Raw genomic sequence first — 16860 nt, 5'->3', positions numbered from 1 at the left:
TCCAACTCTGGCTCTTTCCAGTCAGAGTTTTGATCGCCCCACCGTCGGTTGGTCGGCTTCCCGGACTTTCGACGCCGTTGCAGTTGTAGAATTGGTTCCGCCTCTGCTCCACTCCGTTCTGACTACAGAGAGTCGCTTTTGTGGGTCTGTGTTTTGTTCGGGGCTCTGTGCGCCGTAAACAAGTTTAGCAATGCGTTTCAAATCCGCGCCGACTGTTTCGTTTATTGTCATGCTCGATTTGCTCGCGTAGAGTTTCTGCGGCCTGCGGCCCAACAACTGTCGAAACACTCCACCAGCCCAAAACTGCAGGGAAACCTGAACTCTGACTTGTCTGTAGAACCCCTGGCTTACGTAAGTGAACAAAAAGTGCGCCACACAATCATCGAAATTATTTAAAATTTACAAACAATATTACGGATATTACTGGTGGAGCGTTGAAGCTTTTTTTGGGGAACAGACTCCCAACAGAAGAATCAAAGTGGGATCAAGTGGAGAAGCGATAGATCGTCTCTCACTCCGTAACTGTAAAGTAAGTTCCAGCATCGGATATACACTTGACCGACAAACAAACCCAGAAGGAGGGACCACTAAGCCCCCGCGCGACACTCTTTCGCTCCGTCTACTTAGCATATTTGTTATTTTTAGCCTGCGGCTTATCATCGCTGTGTTATTTTTAGCCCGGGGCTGCTTTCAATTCAAATGGACACATTCTTCATGTGCGTTTCATTCCAGCCTTGTTGCGCGAATTTGATATAATTTAATTCGGTGCTCAGCGAGCGTAGAACTCATAGGCTCTGTGGGGAACATAGCGTCCGACTGGGCCGTCGGGCCGATGGGAGCGGGCATAAGCGGGAACATAATCACCTGCTGCTGGTCTGGGCTTTGATTGTTGTTGCGCTCTGGTTGGGGACATTTGTTTTTGTTTTTTATTCCTACTTGGAGCATTGAGGCGTGCGTTTTGTTTGCACGCCCCATTGTTGCAGGCTTTGTTGTTACCCGCACGGCCATTGTTGCTCTGTGTTTGTTTGTTGTTTTTGTTGCCATGGCAATGCCAACTCTCAACTGCATTTCGCCGATTGCAGTTGGTCGGTAAGTTCGGTTACGGTTCGATTTAGCTGCCCTCTTTCTGATTAGAAGCTAAAACAGGGGAATGAAGAGTTGCACATTGGATATTGGGATTCACTTTCCAAAGCATTGGTTCCCAACTCTCATTTGGGCTGGGATGATGCAGTGGGATGGCATTACACCCAGAGCCCATGGCCTTCACAAGCAGTGTTGCCAAGCAGTACCGAAAACAATTCTGTTCGCTCTATGAGTGAGGAATTAATAAGAAAATGTGGTCGCCCTCAAGGGTTCTCCCTCAAGCCATGCGACCTTTTACCTTCGGAGCTCTCGCCATGGCCAGAACCCAAGTGTGTGGTTACCATTTGCAGCCATAAAGGTCAGCTGTTGTTCTCGGGGTTATCTTCCTCGGCGACCTCCACGACCGCTTCCCAACTTCATCTCCATGTTCCCATTGCCAAGACAACGGGGCGTATGGAGGACATCTCCCCTGCTTTCACGACGAAAATCATTCGTTTTGTTCCTTCGGCTTCGCCCCATAAATCTCTTTCTTCAGAGTTTGTTTGGTTGCTCCACCTACTGCTCTTAATTGCGGAATTTTCCGGGCCAAAGTTACGATGATTTATAAAAATTTGCTTTCGTGATTCATAAGACAACGCGGCGTATGAGCAATGTTCTAGGAGGGGGAGAAGAAAGTGTCCTCGGCTCCATTGATTAAATTTGATTGCTTCAAAGGCAAATTTATAAAGTGTGGCTCTGGTGCTCTGGAGTACAAACAGGATCGATAAATCCGTAAATAGCATTTACAGAACGCGCGACTTTTCAACGTCACTGAATGGATGTAATCCCTCCCTCTCGGAAGGCCGTCACTGGGCGAGTGTGTCTTCCTTCCGCTGGCAGTTCCTCTCCCCCACGCGCTTCCTGTGAGCTGTCAACTGAATTGACTGACGAAAGCCCCCCGCCCCACTCCTTCGGGTTGTAACAAATGTCGGGCCTGCGTCAGTGTCCTTGCACTGAGAATTATTTTGGTTAAAAGCCATGTGATTTCGTTAATTGTACTGTTGTCTTTCGGGCTTTGCATTCGTGTCTTTGGATCCTTCGCCAAGTGCGGTCTTGGGGCGACTGCCTGTCAATAATAATAATCCCAACAGAGCCCTATGGCTGTTCAGTAAACAAACAAAATGACTGCGGGCGGGTGCGGGGCTAAATGTGTCATAGGCACTTTGGGCCTACTGTTGGACTGTAGGAGCGTGCCCACTAAGGATCGCCTTCTGTCAGGTGTCATCGTTCCTGGGAGCACTCATCCGTGGAGACACCAGCCAAAAATGAGCTTTTGTGAATGTGGCATCCGGAGATGCCTTCGCCTGCAAACACGATAAATACTTTTGAGCTCGGCTTGTCTTTTGTGGCCTCGTCCTTTGTCTGTCGGCGAGACAGCGCTACAATTTTTGACAGCTCCTTGCCAGGGGCTGGGAAAGTAGCCAAAGGGTCTCGGTCCATTAATGAGCTTCTGAGTGACAGCTGAGTGAATGGGGTTCCAAAAACCAATTGATGGCGGCGACGAGCTCTATGATGACAGAACGACAAATGTGGCTGTGCGGAATAAAGTCACCTGGATGGCCGGGCATTTGAAGGCGTCGTAAAATTCTGCTTTAAAGCTCTGCGGCTCTCGGGCACTTAGCAATAATTGAATTCCGCAGTTGCACTTCCCCCGATGGCGCATTTCTACTGCCCTGCCGAAACTATTTGGCACACTAAGCCCCTGAGCCACGCCCTCGAAGTGCATAACTTCCATATTGCATTCCGGGAAACTTTGGCACAGTTGGCTAGAAAATTTCAGCGCAAGTGACCCGACAGCTGATACACTGTGGCTTCTTAGTGATTCACTTTTCCTTAAAACGCGAAAAGTATTGTAATGATAATGTTACTTTTGCTATTGAAATCAGAAGACAGAGTGCAGTCCCTCAAGACCACTGTGCTTTCGACAGAAGCCTTTTACTATGGAGATTGGAAAACACTCAGGATGCTAGTCGCCTAACAAAAAACTCCATCAGCATCCTTTCTGCCCAAACAATATACTTCGTAAATCTGACTCCAAACAGCTTCATCTGCCTGCTTCAGTTCGATTATGTCACGCCTTGTTAATTAATTTATAAGCAGCCCTTTTCCCCGCCACACCATCTTCAAGTCGGCGTGTCTCTCGAGCCTTTTCGTTGGGCATTTGCATTCAAATTTCCACTCACTCTTGTTCAGGCATAACCAAATGAAAATGCAACTTGAATTTGCATTTTGCTGGCTCTTCCCCGCTGCCGCGCTCCGGTATTGTTTTTGTGGCCACTTTGGTTGCATAAGCGCCTGGCTTGCTGTCAGATTTGTGTTTTAACGCTTCGTAATTGGACAATTTCCATATAAATTCGATTTTATTGATCAATCAATTATGCGTTGGGCTTACAGAAAGTGTCGAATTCGCACTCTTTCGTGGGAAAGTCTTTAAGAGGAAGGGGCTTCCCAGTGGCATCATCATTAGGCCCAATTATCGTCCTACTTAGCAGCCCTCTAACCGAATTTGCAAACAATTAAGTTTGACTTTCGCTTCTTGCGGCCGTTTTCCCAATGCCTTCGATTGCAGCAGACTCCACTCGCATTCGAGTGACTGGGTTAGTTGCCAATGAGAGCCCATTATTTCCAAGCTTACTAGCCATGCCTTGTCGTCACTATCTTGCCACCTTCAAGGGCCACGTAATTTGCAACGTGCACTGACGCTGAAAAATTCAATTGAAAAGCTCGGAAAACGCCCCGAAAGCGAAAAATAAGAAAACAAATATACGGCACAATAATGGTAATATAAACAATACAAAGCGGCACACTTGACCCCGATACTCGAAGGTAAACTCGAGGAGAAGGCAGAAAGTAACAAAAGCTTGTTAGATAAGACTGTTCTCCGCTGAGAAGTCCCCGCCAACTTCACGGATTCAATAGTGACATCATTATTTGACCGATTAGTCACTTCGAGGGCGTTGAATGTAAAGCGGGGTCTGAATGGATTCCCCGAGTCAATAAACCATTTTCCTAAACTGAATGAAGTTTAGTTCTCTGAAGTCTCTGGGATTTATATTCTTCGGCAATTCAGCGCTTTGGCTTTTGCAACAAACAGCCGCCCACAAAATAGTCTAATCCCTCGACTTGCAAAAAACCAGAGATTGTTTCCGGCGCCCACAACTGAATTACATCAACAAAAAAGTGTTTACTCGCTTTGCGCCATAATCGCTCACAAGAGACCACATATTATACATTGAAATGTTTCTGCCTTCAGCCTCAAAAGTCAGCCATGTTCGTCATCAGCACCGTCAGAGTACTATCAGCCACGCCATTCTTATCTCTCCAAAGCACACACGACGGCAGTTCATAGGAACATAATTAAAATATTGAGTATAAAGGAAAACATCTTTCCCAGTTAGTTGCAAGAATCTCTAACACCAGCCTCTATTTCTAAGTAACCCCTCTGAAGCTCTGCATCCTGTAGCTTGTGCCACTCTGGAGCCATGTGCCTCAAATTAAACATAATTTAATTGCGATTAAATGGCGCTGCGACAGCTCCGCCATTGATGATCAAGTTATTTCTCAGTTTCCTCCTGCGCGGGGCTGTGGCTCTCCACCATAGCTAATTTACTTTTCCAGTTTCTGCAGTGGCGTGTCTGCGAGCTGTCGCCTTGTGTCGTTTTAAGTGCACCTCGCATGCACTCTCCCCAGCCCGCTGCTCGTTCTTGTTCTGGCTTAATTGTCGGAGGTAATTGCGCCGGCAAAGTGCGAACAATGACGGGCTAGAAGGCGATCGCACTCCAGCGCCTATTGCAGTCCTCAGAGCCCCTAGCCTTCTGCCAGCCCAAACTGAGGCATATTTTGCCCGAAAGTGGCTCACAGTTGTGCCTGTGCAGCGGCATCCTGTCGCTGCCAGCCTGATAACGCCTTTTAAACTGGTTAAATGGGCGTAACAAATATTGACACGCTTTTTAAGCCACCGCCGCCGCCACACTCCCCCTGGCCACAGGTAAAAGTAGGTTAGCTGGCTGCTGTCAGTTGTGAGTGCGGCACTGCCGGCTAATCCACTTTCATTGCTAAATAATGCGTTCTGTGGTTGCGCCACTAAATGTTCTTCACTCTTGTGCAAGTCCAATATTCCCACCCGCCCGGCCTCAGCTGGGCGAAGGGGCGAAGCCAGTGATGGATGAAAAGGTCGATAAACCGAAAGACAAACACTTTTATGGTTTGTTTGGTCTCTCCGGTTGGTCTTGACAGAGCCCCGGCTTGGCTACCCCCTGGAACACATCCCCAGTTGGCCGAAGAAATAGTTCTGAAGTGTAACTCAATTTGAGGGCGCTCTGATCCGCCAAAAACTTTATTTCATCCTCCCACGCTGTCAGTTTCTCGATTAAATTGGCAAAGTGGTGTGCCGCCTATCTCCCTGCCGATGGGGCGGTGACATCACTTCGGGATCATGCATTATTCAGTTGTTCGAGTGCGTCTCGCAGGGCATCAATCATACGCCACGTATCCTGCATATTAATAACCCAATTATTGACATAAATAATGCAGAAAATCTCCCGACTGCCGCTCGCGGCGGAGTGGCTCATGAATCTGACAGGCTGGCTGGGCTTTGGGGCGGGTGGAGTAATCGCTGCATTAAATATTAATTAAGTGGCCAGGATGAGGCCACAAGGCCAGCCCCCAATGTTTAAATCACCTAAGAGGTAAAATGAGGTCCGAATTCAATAAAATTCTACTCTCCATCAGTCGAAAGCAGACCTATTAGCGCAATCACCGCTGTATCGGCAGAACCCGCGTTTATTTTTAGTGGCTACGTGTTACTACGCGGGTGTAGTAACACGGCGCGGAGTGCACTCATTACGGAAGCGAAGGGGCAAGAACCTGAGTCGCTAGAGTGGGCAGACAAGCGAGGCAGCGCAATCAGAGGTCTAACGAGCACAACAACACCCGACTATGAGTGCGATTGCGAATACAATTCAAAGCACAATCTCCCGCACAAAATAATTTCAATTCATAAATCAAGATGCAACCGATGCTAGGTGGCGCTCTCTGGTTTCAATTTGTCTCGCTTAAGTGGCAGGAAGCTATCGCTGTTTTGCTTTCTATATCTCGATGTATATCTTTTCCCCAGACCGACGCCCACGGCGGAAGTGTTTGTTTTGTTTTCGCCAAAACTCAATTAGCTAGAAAAGCTTTATCTCCGGAGTGACACTGACACTGACAATGGGAACAGAAACAGAGACCCCAGCTGACCCCACGGCACGTGCCTGAACTACGATTCCCGCTCAGGAGCCTCGCCTTGGCCTGCCATCGAAATTGATATAATAATCATAATAATTGTGGAAATCCTCAGTCGAGGAAAGTTGCCCTCGCTTACATGCAAATGTTTTCGGGGGACGGGGGCCTCGGAGGTCAAAGTTCAAGCACAATACCGCTTGACATTTGGCATATGGCCCAGAACACGCACAAAGGCGGCCGAACAAAGGCTACCACATAAATACTGAAGCGCCTGGGCGGCACAGGTTGAATAACAAAACAGTTCCAAGGCACACTCAACATTTCTGAATAAAATAAATTCCATTTTATATTTTAAACCATATTTATTTATTTTTAAATAGTAGTAGCTCTTTTTTCCCTGTGTAAACAATTTATTTGGGGATTTTTGGCACACAGTTCTAAAATATCAAGTATACGCCCAGCTGGCCGCAAACAGGTTGCCAGAATGCCAGTTGGTAGCTGGGATTCCGCATCCCCCTTCTCCGTCTCGGCCGGGCCAATTATGGCACGCACTCATTAGTGTCCGCCATTGCACTGCCCCTCCCGTGCCGCCGCCCCTCTCGCGTTTACCGTTGCCCAACCTCATAAACCAGATAATGCCGAAGCCGCAATTCTGTTCTGTTTCAGTTTCTGGCCCGGCTTTGGCTCTGGCTCTGGCTTTGGCTCTCCTGCCGCTTAATGAGCTTTTTTTCTGGCCGCTGTTGGCTGCTTTTGCGCGTCATGTGGAGCACTCGACGCCATCCGCTTCCTCCCCAGATTTCCAGAGCGGTCTCTGCCGCAGCTGGATGGAGTGGCCTGGCGACACATGCAGTCAGATGTTGCAGAGAGCTACAGTGGCACGTGCCACACGCAGAGGTGGAATCGCATCATGGATGCTGCATTTTAGGATTCAAATCAAGATTCAATCAATAGAAGGCCCCGCAAACAGTTCAAGTTTTAAAGTTCCAAGTGCGAGTTGAAATCTCGAAAACTTGTGCAACTCCAATCGATTCTACTGTGCAGCATCTTTCCTCAGAGCCATCGATCTGTACCACCGCTCCTTTCCACTCAACACACTTCTGCAGCACTGAGTGATCCCCCTGCTCCCACAGCGCTGCTCCGCCACTGCATCTGGGCCCCCGCAGCTTCCAAGTCTTTCACGCCTTGTGGCAGTTGGCGCTGCAGCACGTTTTCCGTTTTGTTTTGGCTATTTTGTTTTGATTTCGCTTCTTCTGCTCGAACGAACTCACACGGGCGCAGTCGAGTATCCCACAGATTCGCCCGCCGCCACACAGATACGCACCAACACACGGCCGCTGCGCCGCAGCCGCAAGCAGCTTGTTCGTTTTGTTTTAGTTCCCTTGCTTCGCCGAGTCGAGTCGAGTCTCTTTGAAAGATAAAGAATGAAAATCGACACACAGCCGAGCCAGAGAACGGGCGCTGGGTTCTAGATACTTTTGTCTAGCGCTTGCCGCTCAGTCGCAAAAACGTTTAGCGCCGAGACGGACGACGTGACGACGTCGACGAGCAACCGTTGGGAAATTACAATTACAAACATCTAAAGAAAAAACTAAAAGACTGAAAAGCGGGGAGCTGCAACGACAAACCGACAACTCGAGGCAACCGTGGAACAACAGAAGACGACTCGTCGAGTGTCTCTCTTCACGTTGCAAGTTGACGCGAGTGAAAAGCGCTTTTCTATTTTCGCCTCAAGTGCAGGCTCCGCGGGTCTGCGTAGTCGCCATAGTCGCTGCACAAATCCTACACATAACAGACCCAAAAAACACAAAAATCCGTTTCGCTTTTCGACCGAGGAGGGGGAAAACAAACACTTGACGCGTGTGTCTTACTTTCTAAAATAAAATAGGAAAATCTGCGAGCATCCACCCATCCACCCATCACCCATCGGGCGGCCAATTTTAGCCAGGCCTTTGTCTAGACTGTGCTGCGCTACTTGGACTTCTTCGGCCGAGAATGCTGGCCATCAAGGAGTGCCTGATCCGCGAGGGGGTCCTGAACCTGGACGCCCCGGACAAATGCCGGCAGTACCAGCTGCACGGCACCAGGAGCAGCGGCAGTATCTTGGATATGTCCCGATATCGCAGTTAGTATCGCAATCTACGCCTTTCGCCACTGATAGCGGGTATCTGAGAGATACCCCAGAGGGTATCAGATGCCAGTCAGTGAGTGTACGCGGGTCATGGGCACTCCCGATTAGGCAAATGGAACGTGGTTGATGGTTGACGAGTTCAAAGAGATATACTTCCAAAGTACTATACTTCTATTGAAGAAAGTGGTTCGAATACCAGTCTGCAGTGAATCATTCTCCAATCGAAGCTAGCGGGAAGCCCGACAAAGTCCCGACAAATTCTTTGGTGTGAAACAATAGTATAGTTACTGGTTCAAAGCGGGTTGAGACCCTTGAGTCCCATTTTATTGCAATTCGTTATTTTTAAACGATGGCGTCGCCAGTTATCTCCACGATTTCCCGTATATACGCGCCTGTTCACCGGATTGTCGTCTAATAACTGTTAATGATTTGTATTGGCATTGTTTACCACCAAGTGGTCGCTGGAGACCCGGCTTCGACGTATTGTCTTTCGATATTGTCGACATTTCCAAACTATCCGAACAGCACCTGGCGATACAGACACCTCGACCCTTTATTGTCTGGCAGATCGTTTGTTTTAATGCTTTTTATTTTATTTATACGTTTTTTACCCAGAGCCCGAGCCGGACCCACAGAGATTATGTCATTTGTCTACGGGGCTGTGGGCTTTGTTTCTGTACCACTTGTTTTATTTTCTGTGGTGCGCAGGGCCCCCTAATCTATTGATTCTCTTTGGCCTGCGACCTGGTGTATGGGCACTTTATTTGGCTTTAAAAGGGTCAAGTTCTGCTAAGAGACCAGCTTATAAAGCTGTTCAGAAATGGGGGGTCATTTGTATACTCGACCTGTTGTTCAGAGAACCTAAAAAGATCTAAACTTTACAGCGAGCGGATTAATGTTGATGGCCATCAATAAAATAATTTACGTTCAGGGAATTATTCTTTATTTGGCGTGATTGAACCTGGGTTATTTATTAGATAGACGGTATGGACTACCTTCCTTCCAGGCGGTATGGACTACAAAATTACAATGTTATGACTCTATTTTACGAGGTCAAGGTCCTCTTCAGAGAGGCCCACGGATTGCAGCGTCGTTGGGGCATTAAAGATGCCTCATTCCATCCTCCTTTAGAGATTCTGATTCCCACTCATCCCACGCTTAAGAATCGGTATCGGGTGAACTTTATTTAACCCAATTTCCTGCCAGGCACCCACTCACATCCATCACCGCCTTTGATTGCCCAACATGTTATTACCGAGGTGCAGACTCGCCAGAGCTCCTCCAGACTCTCCCCAGAACTGACCCCTTATGGGCAGTTTCGATAAGGGTTTTCTGGCTGTTGATAATTAAATGTGTGTTTATTGCATGAAAAAAGCAGGGCCACTGGTGGCCGGGTGGCACTTCAACGTGGGCAGTTTGCCCTTGCTTTTAAAAATAATCCGAGACGACGTTGCAACATTGCTGCCTGCCCGCCTCTCATGCCTTGTTTTTTCCCCTGTTGCTGTTGCAAACGCAGTGGCAGGGGCTCCTGAAGAACCCAGTTCTTGCCAATATTGATTCAACTTTTTCTTTTCCATCTCTGCCATTTTTGTGCAGTGTGTTCTTTTTCTGCTTCTGGCCGGGATTGCCTTGACAGTGCATATGAATTTGCAGCAAGTTGAAGCCTTGCCCCTGCCCACCCCGTCCCACCCCTGCTCGGCCCCTTATTAATTATGCAACCTGGGACTGCGGCACTCGAAGACGCAAGGCCCAAGACCCAATCGATCAATCAGCCTGGCTGCCACACACAGCCACAGAAGCAGAAGCGTTTGGTAATTCAACGCAGCGAAGCCGCAAAAATGTTGACAGCAGTTTGTATTTGTGGCCTGCTGCCTGCTGCCGTAATTGTTATTGTCGCCCGAAGCGGTTCAGTTACACCAACTCCCAGCTGTTTCCACCTCAACTCCAGCGTAATAATTAGGCTTAGTTTTATCTCTTTCCCGGAAAGGAAAGCTCTGCGCCCCGGCCAGGCTGTGATACAGTTCGTTGCAAATCGCTTTTCTCGAATAACCCGCAAGGCGGCACTTTGCCAACGGTGTGCTGGCTTATTTGTTTTCTGGTTTGGATTTTGGCATGCAACTCGGTCAATATATGTTGGAGAATCCCACGCTGGCACTTTGCCTTGCAAGATTTTCGTTTGTTTACGGCCGGATTTAGACATTGCGTAAATGCATTCGGAAATATAATATTTTCCGTGCAGTTTCGGATGAAAACAAATTGCGGCCGGCACACGTTTCTTGGTACGTTCCTGGCAGCCTTATAGAGTTTTGTTCATTCAACTCTCTCTCGGCCATTGTCATTGTTACCGAAATATATTGTTTATAAATTGGAACTGCTTATGCTTGGTATGAAAAGCGCCACACACAAACATTTTTTGCTGGCGATATTTTCTTTAAATATTTCCTTTTCTTAAAGAATACATCCGGCATTAATAAAGGTCTAAGAACGTAGGCAGCCGTCAACGTCATACGATTGTTTCCAAAACTCCAAAGTTCAATCCAAAGCTCCAAAGTTGAATTTAAATAATTGTTTGCCAGCTTGGATGCAAATATATGGACAATCCATATACAAATCAATCTGCGATAAAATATACCCAAAACCCATAACCACTGAAACAGGGGATTGTCCACTCCTGCCCATGGAGGCCCCATTTGGCCAACAGCGATGTCCACCTCATCACCATTTTGTGTCTTGAGCGGAATACCTTAAAAGACTCGTAGATCGATTCTCTATTGATCTGCGTCAAAACCCTGAATCGAAAATATTTTTGGATTTCTTGACCATTTTTCCCTTGAGACTCCTTTGAAAACGGGGGAGTGTATGGGGGGGACCCATATGGCCCACTGCGATGTCCATATCTTCACCATTTTGTGTCCGATTCTTGAGCGGAATACCTTAAAAGACTCGTAGATCGATTCTCTATTGATCTGCGTCAAAACCCTGAATCGAAAATATTTTTGGATTTCTTGACCATTTTTCCCTTGACTCTTTTAAAAACGGGGGAGTGTATGGGGAGGACCCATATGGCCCACTGCGATGTCCATATCTTTACCATTTTGTGTCCGATTCTTGAGCGGAATACCTTAAAAGACTCGTAGATCGATTTTCTATTGATCTGCGCCAAAACCCTGAATCGAAAATATTTTTGGATTTCTTGTCCATTTTTCCCTTGAGACTCCTTTAAAAACGGGGGAGTGTATGGGGAGGACCTATATGGCCCACTGCGATGTCCATATCTTTACCATTTTGTGTCCGATTCTTGAGCGGAATACCTTAAAAGACTCGTAGATCGATTCTCTATTGATCTGCGTCAAAACCTTGAATCGAAAATATTTTCCGATTTCTTGTCCATTTTTCCCTTGAGACTCCTTTGATAACGGCGATGTCCATGTCTTCACCATTTTGTGTCCGATTCTTGAGCGGAATACCTTAAAGGACTCTTAGATCGATTCTCTATTGCGGTATTGACCTATTCCTTTGGGCCTTGCGACGAATGTCTAATTTCTAATTCAGTAAACTATACTATATCTCCTGGCATTTACGATTCCCTGAAAATAGAGGACACGTGCTCGCCGCGCACCAGACAGAAACAGCCTCTTACGGATTTCTGTGCAATTGCCAATTGCAATGTGTTGTGCACCAGACGTAGCCTGGCAGGCATTGCTCAGGTGACATCAATAAAAAATTTAGTTTCGCTTTAAAGAATTCATCGACACAGCAACCACAGGAAAATAAAAATAAAGATCAAAATGCCGAGGCAGTGGCGCTTGGCAGCGTTTTGCTCTTTTAATTGTTGGGTTTGCTCAGCGTGGGAGGTGACCTCAAAAGGGGAACCAGTCAGCCCTTCAACCGCAGATTGGAAGACTCGAGAGGGAGGTTCCTAAATTAACACTGGTGAATGCCAGCCCACACGCTAGTTGCTCCATTAATTCAATTACAATTTTTTGTTAGGGAATTTTTTTCAGCGAAAAACTTGCTCCTAATTACGGGCAGTGTTTGCCCTTTCCCACCGTCTTACTTCCTCCGATCCCTGAATTGTACTTGCTTTTTCGATATTTGCCGAGACCGACTGATAAGATACACAGTTCGATTGCGGCTGGCTTGAGTCTGTTTGCGTCTTGAAAAGTGCTAACTGTTCCAATATTTGAATTTCACTGGGCATTCGTAATTGCTGGGCAAATATCTGAGAGATCGCCTCTTCTGGCCGGCTCTCCCTCCGTATCTGTTAATTGTATTTGAATAATTTTCTCTTCCCCTCCTGCTGGCTTGTCATAATAAATTGAAACACCAAGAAATCCCGCCAGAGTCTCAGCGTTTGGTCAGCATTTGATCATTTCAGCGTTTATTTTATTTTTATTCGCCGAGTGCCAATTCATGAAATCCACTGCGACTTTCGGCGCAAGATGTGCGCAGCTGCTGTCAAATAGAGCGTTCGTGAATGGATTACTTTTCGCAATAAAGACTACTTTTCCCTGGGCCACTGTAAGGAAATGCCCGGCCTTCCTTGGCAGGTCTTCCTCTCAAGTGCCCCTATATGTGATTAATTAGGCCCTCGTGTGCCGTGTGCTTCCCTCTTTTTGCCCCACAGAGAGCATAACTAATCGCTGATGCCACGGCAGTCGTCAAATGAGATTTGTTTTTGCACAGTCAGAGCCGAAAGTCCGTAGCCCGAAAAAGCGAAACTGCACTCATTGCCAGAGCAGATGCTTGCTATAAAAAGCAGGCAACCCTCACCTCACCTTGACACGATTGTGGGTGTTTCGGGTGCACCCCTTGTGCAGGGGCCGGACGGGGTGGCTGTAGAGCATGCAATATATTAATCCGAGTGCTCAGGTGCAATTTAATTGCTGCCAAGATTTGCTTTTTACGCGCCAAGTGCGCCGTGGAAAAAGTGAATTAGAAAAGCAAGCATTAGTGGGTGGAAGCAGGGGACTTTGCACTGGCAAAAATATGAGTGACACAAGTGTTTTACAATTTAGCAAGTCTTAGGACTCTCTTTTTAGTGTCTCAGTGTAAAGAAAAGGGGGACATCTTGGGGGACCAAGTTAAAACGCCATTAGGGGAACGAGCTGACATTACTTTTCATTTAGCCGCACTCTCACTCTTGCGTTTTATTTTTATTTCAATTGCAGAAACCATCGCGGCCTCAAGTGACTTGTCCACAGCACCTGCCACTGCCAAATCCAGCTGCCAGCCAAGTCAGCTGAAGAAACAGAAACAAGAACTACCACAACCGGAACAGCAACAGAGCCACTCGGAGGATTCCGGTTCGCAGAAGCCATCCTACCGAGGCCAGCATCCCCACTTCCACCACCACACGACCCCCGCCTACTACACGGATCTCCAGCTGAGGATCCACACGCCGAATGCTTCGGACGTGGGGGCTCTGAACGAGAACTACCGGAGTGTCTACAGCACGCCCAGCACCCAGCTGGTGGAGGAGCGCTCCTTCCCCAAGAGTTCCAAGGCCACGGTCGCTCCGCCGCCCATCAACAGCAGTCCTCCGGCACCTGCACAGGCAGCTCGTGGCGCATTTTTTCGTGGCGACTCTGCATCCAGCGACAGTCATACGAGACGCCGAAGCCTCTTCCCGCGGACCGGCAGCGAGGGACGCTGCTTCAGATTCTCGCAGGCATCTGCGAGCCCTACCAAAGGTGAAGTAATCAGCACCACAGTCACCGCCACCACCGGCAGAACCACTCCCCTTGCATCCACCACCACAAGCATCACCAGTAGTTGTGACCCCGTAGATCCGGCTAGTCCTCCTCCAGTAGTTAGTAATCCTCCCAGTGGATCTGGAAGGAGCAGTCGGCACAAGCAGCGCTTCCACAGCCGATCCCGGCGAGCTGTGCGGGTGCGGAGTGAGTCTCGTCCGATCAGTGCCCTGTACGACATAATATGCAAGGAGAGGAACCTGGACGTGGGAGCCAGCAACAGCAGCAGCAGCAGCAGCAACGAGCAGGATCCAGACCAGAACCAGCACCAGCAGAGCCCGCCGAAGCAGCCCCCTAACTCCACAACCGACAAGCTGGCGACCTTTTGGCCTCTGCACCATCACTACCTCAATCCTCCCCCGATGAGCACCAGCAACTTGGGCAACAGCGGCAGTCCGAGTCCCAACTCCAAGCAGCCCAACCAGAAGCCCAGCCAGAAGCCTAGCCAGGATGGGAACGCCAGGAGCGGCAGCAGCAGCGGCGAAGAGGGCTGCGCCCACGCCCTACACTCTAGTCGCAAGGTCACCAACCTGAGCTCCAAGGCCAAGTCGCTGCCTCCCCAACAGGCTGCCTCGGAGATGGCCTCGGGGGTGTTAAGCATGGCAGCAAGCTCGTCTGGAAAAGTGGGCGGCAGGAACCCCAACCCGGGCCCTCGCCTGGCCAAGAGCCTGGAGCCCTCGTCTGTGCGCACTGCCCCGCCTGCCTCCCAGAACGTACTGAACTACGACGCGGGTGCGCCGGTGAATACCGAGAGGATGTTCGTGGAGCCACCTAACGTCCCGCTGGCTGCTCTGCGACGGAGCCTCTACGACGACCACTTCGAGATTGAGGAGAACGACAGCACCACCGATCTGAGCGCCCAAGCAGCGCTGCTGACGAACGGTGGAGCAGCGAATGGCCTCCAGCACTCTGATCCCGAACATGAGCATGACCATCATCCACATCAATCATTGCCAGTAGAGCCAGTCGAACCTCTGCCCCAGTCTCATCATCATCAAGCCACGAACGCGCGCAGGTAAGCCAGTCATTCCACCGCATGAACTCCCACTAACATGTCCTCTGACCATCCCCATCAGATGTAGCCATCCCGATCCCTGCTGACATCTATCTGTATCTTGTATCTGTTGGCTGCGCAATTAAGCGCCTAATTAGTTCTCTCTTCGCCCCTCGTTGGCGCCGGTTAGGTGGTCATAATTACGACCAGGAGTCGGTAATATAATATGCTGTTATCCTGGCCAATTTATATAATGGCTAATTGCACTTGCTGGCACAGTGCATTTAAGGGGAATAGCTGTTGGTGTAAGCTATTGATCCTGTAACCGGAGAGAATTTTATATCATGTGAAGGATATTTCTAGATATTCGTTGAATATAGTCCATTATAGTAATACTTGAACGACATTCATCATCCCAGAGCTAGTCTATTGACCTTAGCTGTAGGTGCTTGCTTTGATTGGAATTAAGCCGAGGTCGCTGAGCTGATTACCTTCTAGGGGTGGTGGGTGGCCGGCGCGGTTCAGGGAGAGTGCAAGGTGCGTGAAAGCGTTTGCCGGGGGGCTGGGACTGATTGAGCTGGCGGGCTGTAATGCGATTTCAGTTTATGAATAAGCAGGCTTCGAGCCCCGCTCTCCCCATTTAGCCTCGCATAATCTGTTTAAGGTTGTCCCGACATAATCCTTGGCTTACAATCAAAACAAATTGCATGCATTGTGGCCACCTCTTTCTTGTACAGCCGCATAAGCTATCTTCACCCATATTGTCCGACGCGATGTTATACAATGCCCCGCGACTTGGCGGCTCTCTTTAAGCCAGGTCCCCAAATCGAGATTCACAGGGCATGGCAGCGGGGCGGGGCAGGGGGCTTGTTAACAAACAAAATCCATGTATTGTTTGCTTTTATTTCTTTCTGTGCCTTTGGCTCTGGCTTAACGCTCTGGGGTGTTACGTGGTCCATTGTCTGGGGGTTGCTGCGGATGGGACTCGAGTCTGGAGTCTCGGATCTTCGGCAATCGCATCAATGCGTGGAGTGCAATTCGCAGCGGCACCCGGCGGACTCGGCCCCATCAATTATAATGCGATATATCACAGCGAATGGCACATTGACGCCGTTGTCTCTATCCATCCATCCGAATGTGACCCCCAACCTCTGGCACAGGCCCAAGAAACTCACCTGGCGTAGAAAGCACCTGTTTAAGAGCCAAACCCGAAAACCGAAACCGAGTCGAGCGACAAGTTTTTCCAATAGGCTTTCGCTACAAAAATGCCTCATAATAGCGACACCAGCCACAACCTGGGCATAAAAGAAATGAAGCCCCGAAAATGGGAAAAGAGAAGAGACAGTTTTCTAAAAGGCATTCAATGTAGAATCTGATGGAGGAAAATTTGAATGCGCCGCAATTAATTGGGGAATTTGTCTCGTTTCGGTGGTGTCGACACCGTCATCCGATCACCTGCTGGTGTCCATTTAATAGCCGCTACCTCGCAGCCAGATCTGGTCTAGTCTGGCCCAGTTCCTAGTCCTGTTTTCGCTTTCCTTGCAGCTGTGCGCTCGTGCGGATTCCCAAAAAAACACAAGAAAACATCGGAAAACTCCACTAACTGGTTGGCAGACGCGCGCTCATCGTCACTTTTCCTT

The 16860-nt window shown here is 48.7% G+C and overlaps 1 protein-coding gene across 13 annotated transcripts in view; it reads left to right on the top strand.

The window, feature by feature from the left end:
- The window catches only part of LOC6507547 (supervillin), a 97050-nt gene that overhangs the window by 35506 nt on the left and 44684 nt on the right, over window positions 1-16860 (top strand). For 11 of the 13 annotated variants that reach the window (XM_044715005.1, XM_014909819.3, XM_014909814.3 and 8 more), the window contains one exon: window positions 13645-15241. In XM_044715005.1, coding sequence (XP_044570940.1) covers window positions 13645-15241 — 1597 coding nt within the window. Of the gene's footprint in view, window positions 1-7817; window positions 8468-13644; window positions 15242-16860 lie in introns of those variants that run through there. The other 2 variants (XM_032454661.2, XM_032454665.2) reach the window with 2 other exon arrangements.

This window comes from Drosophila ananassae, chromosome 2R, assembly GCF_017639315.1.
Source record: "Drosophila ananassae strain 14024-0371.13 chromosome 2R, ASM1763931v2, whole genome shotgun sequence".
Lineage (NCBI taxonomy): Eukaryota > Metazoa > Arthropoda > Insecta > Diptera > Drosophilidae > Drosophila > Drosophila ananassae.
Note: the sequence above shows the minus strand (reverse complement) of the source record. Positions and strands in the feature narration are given on the sequence as shown.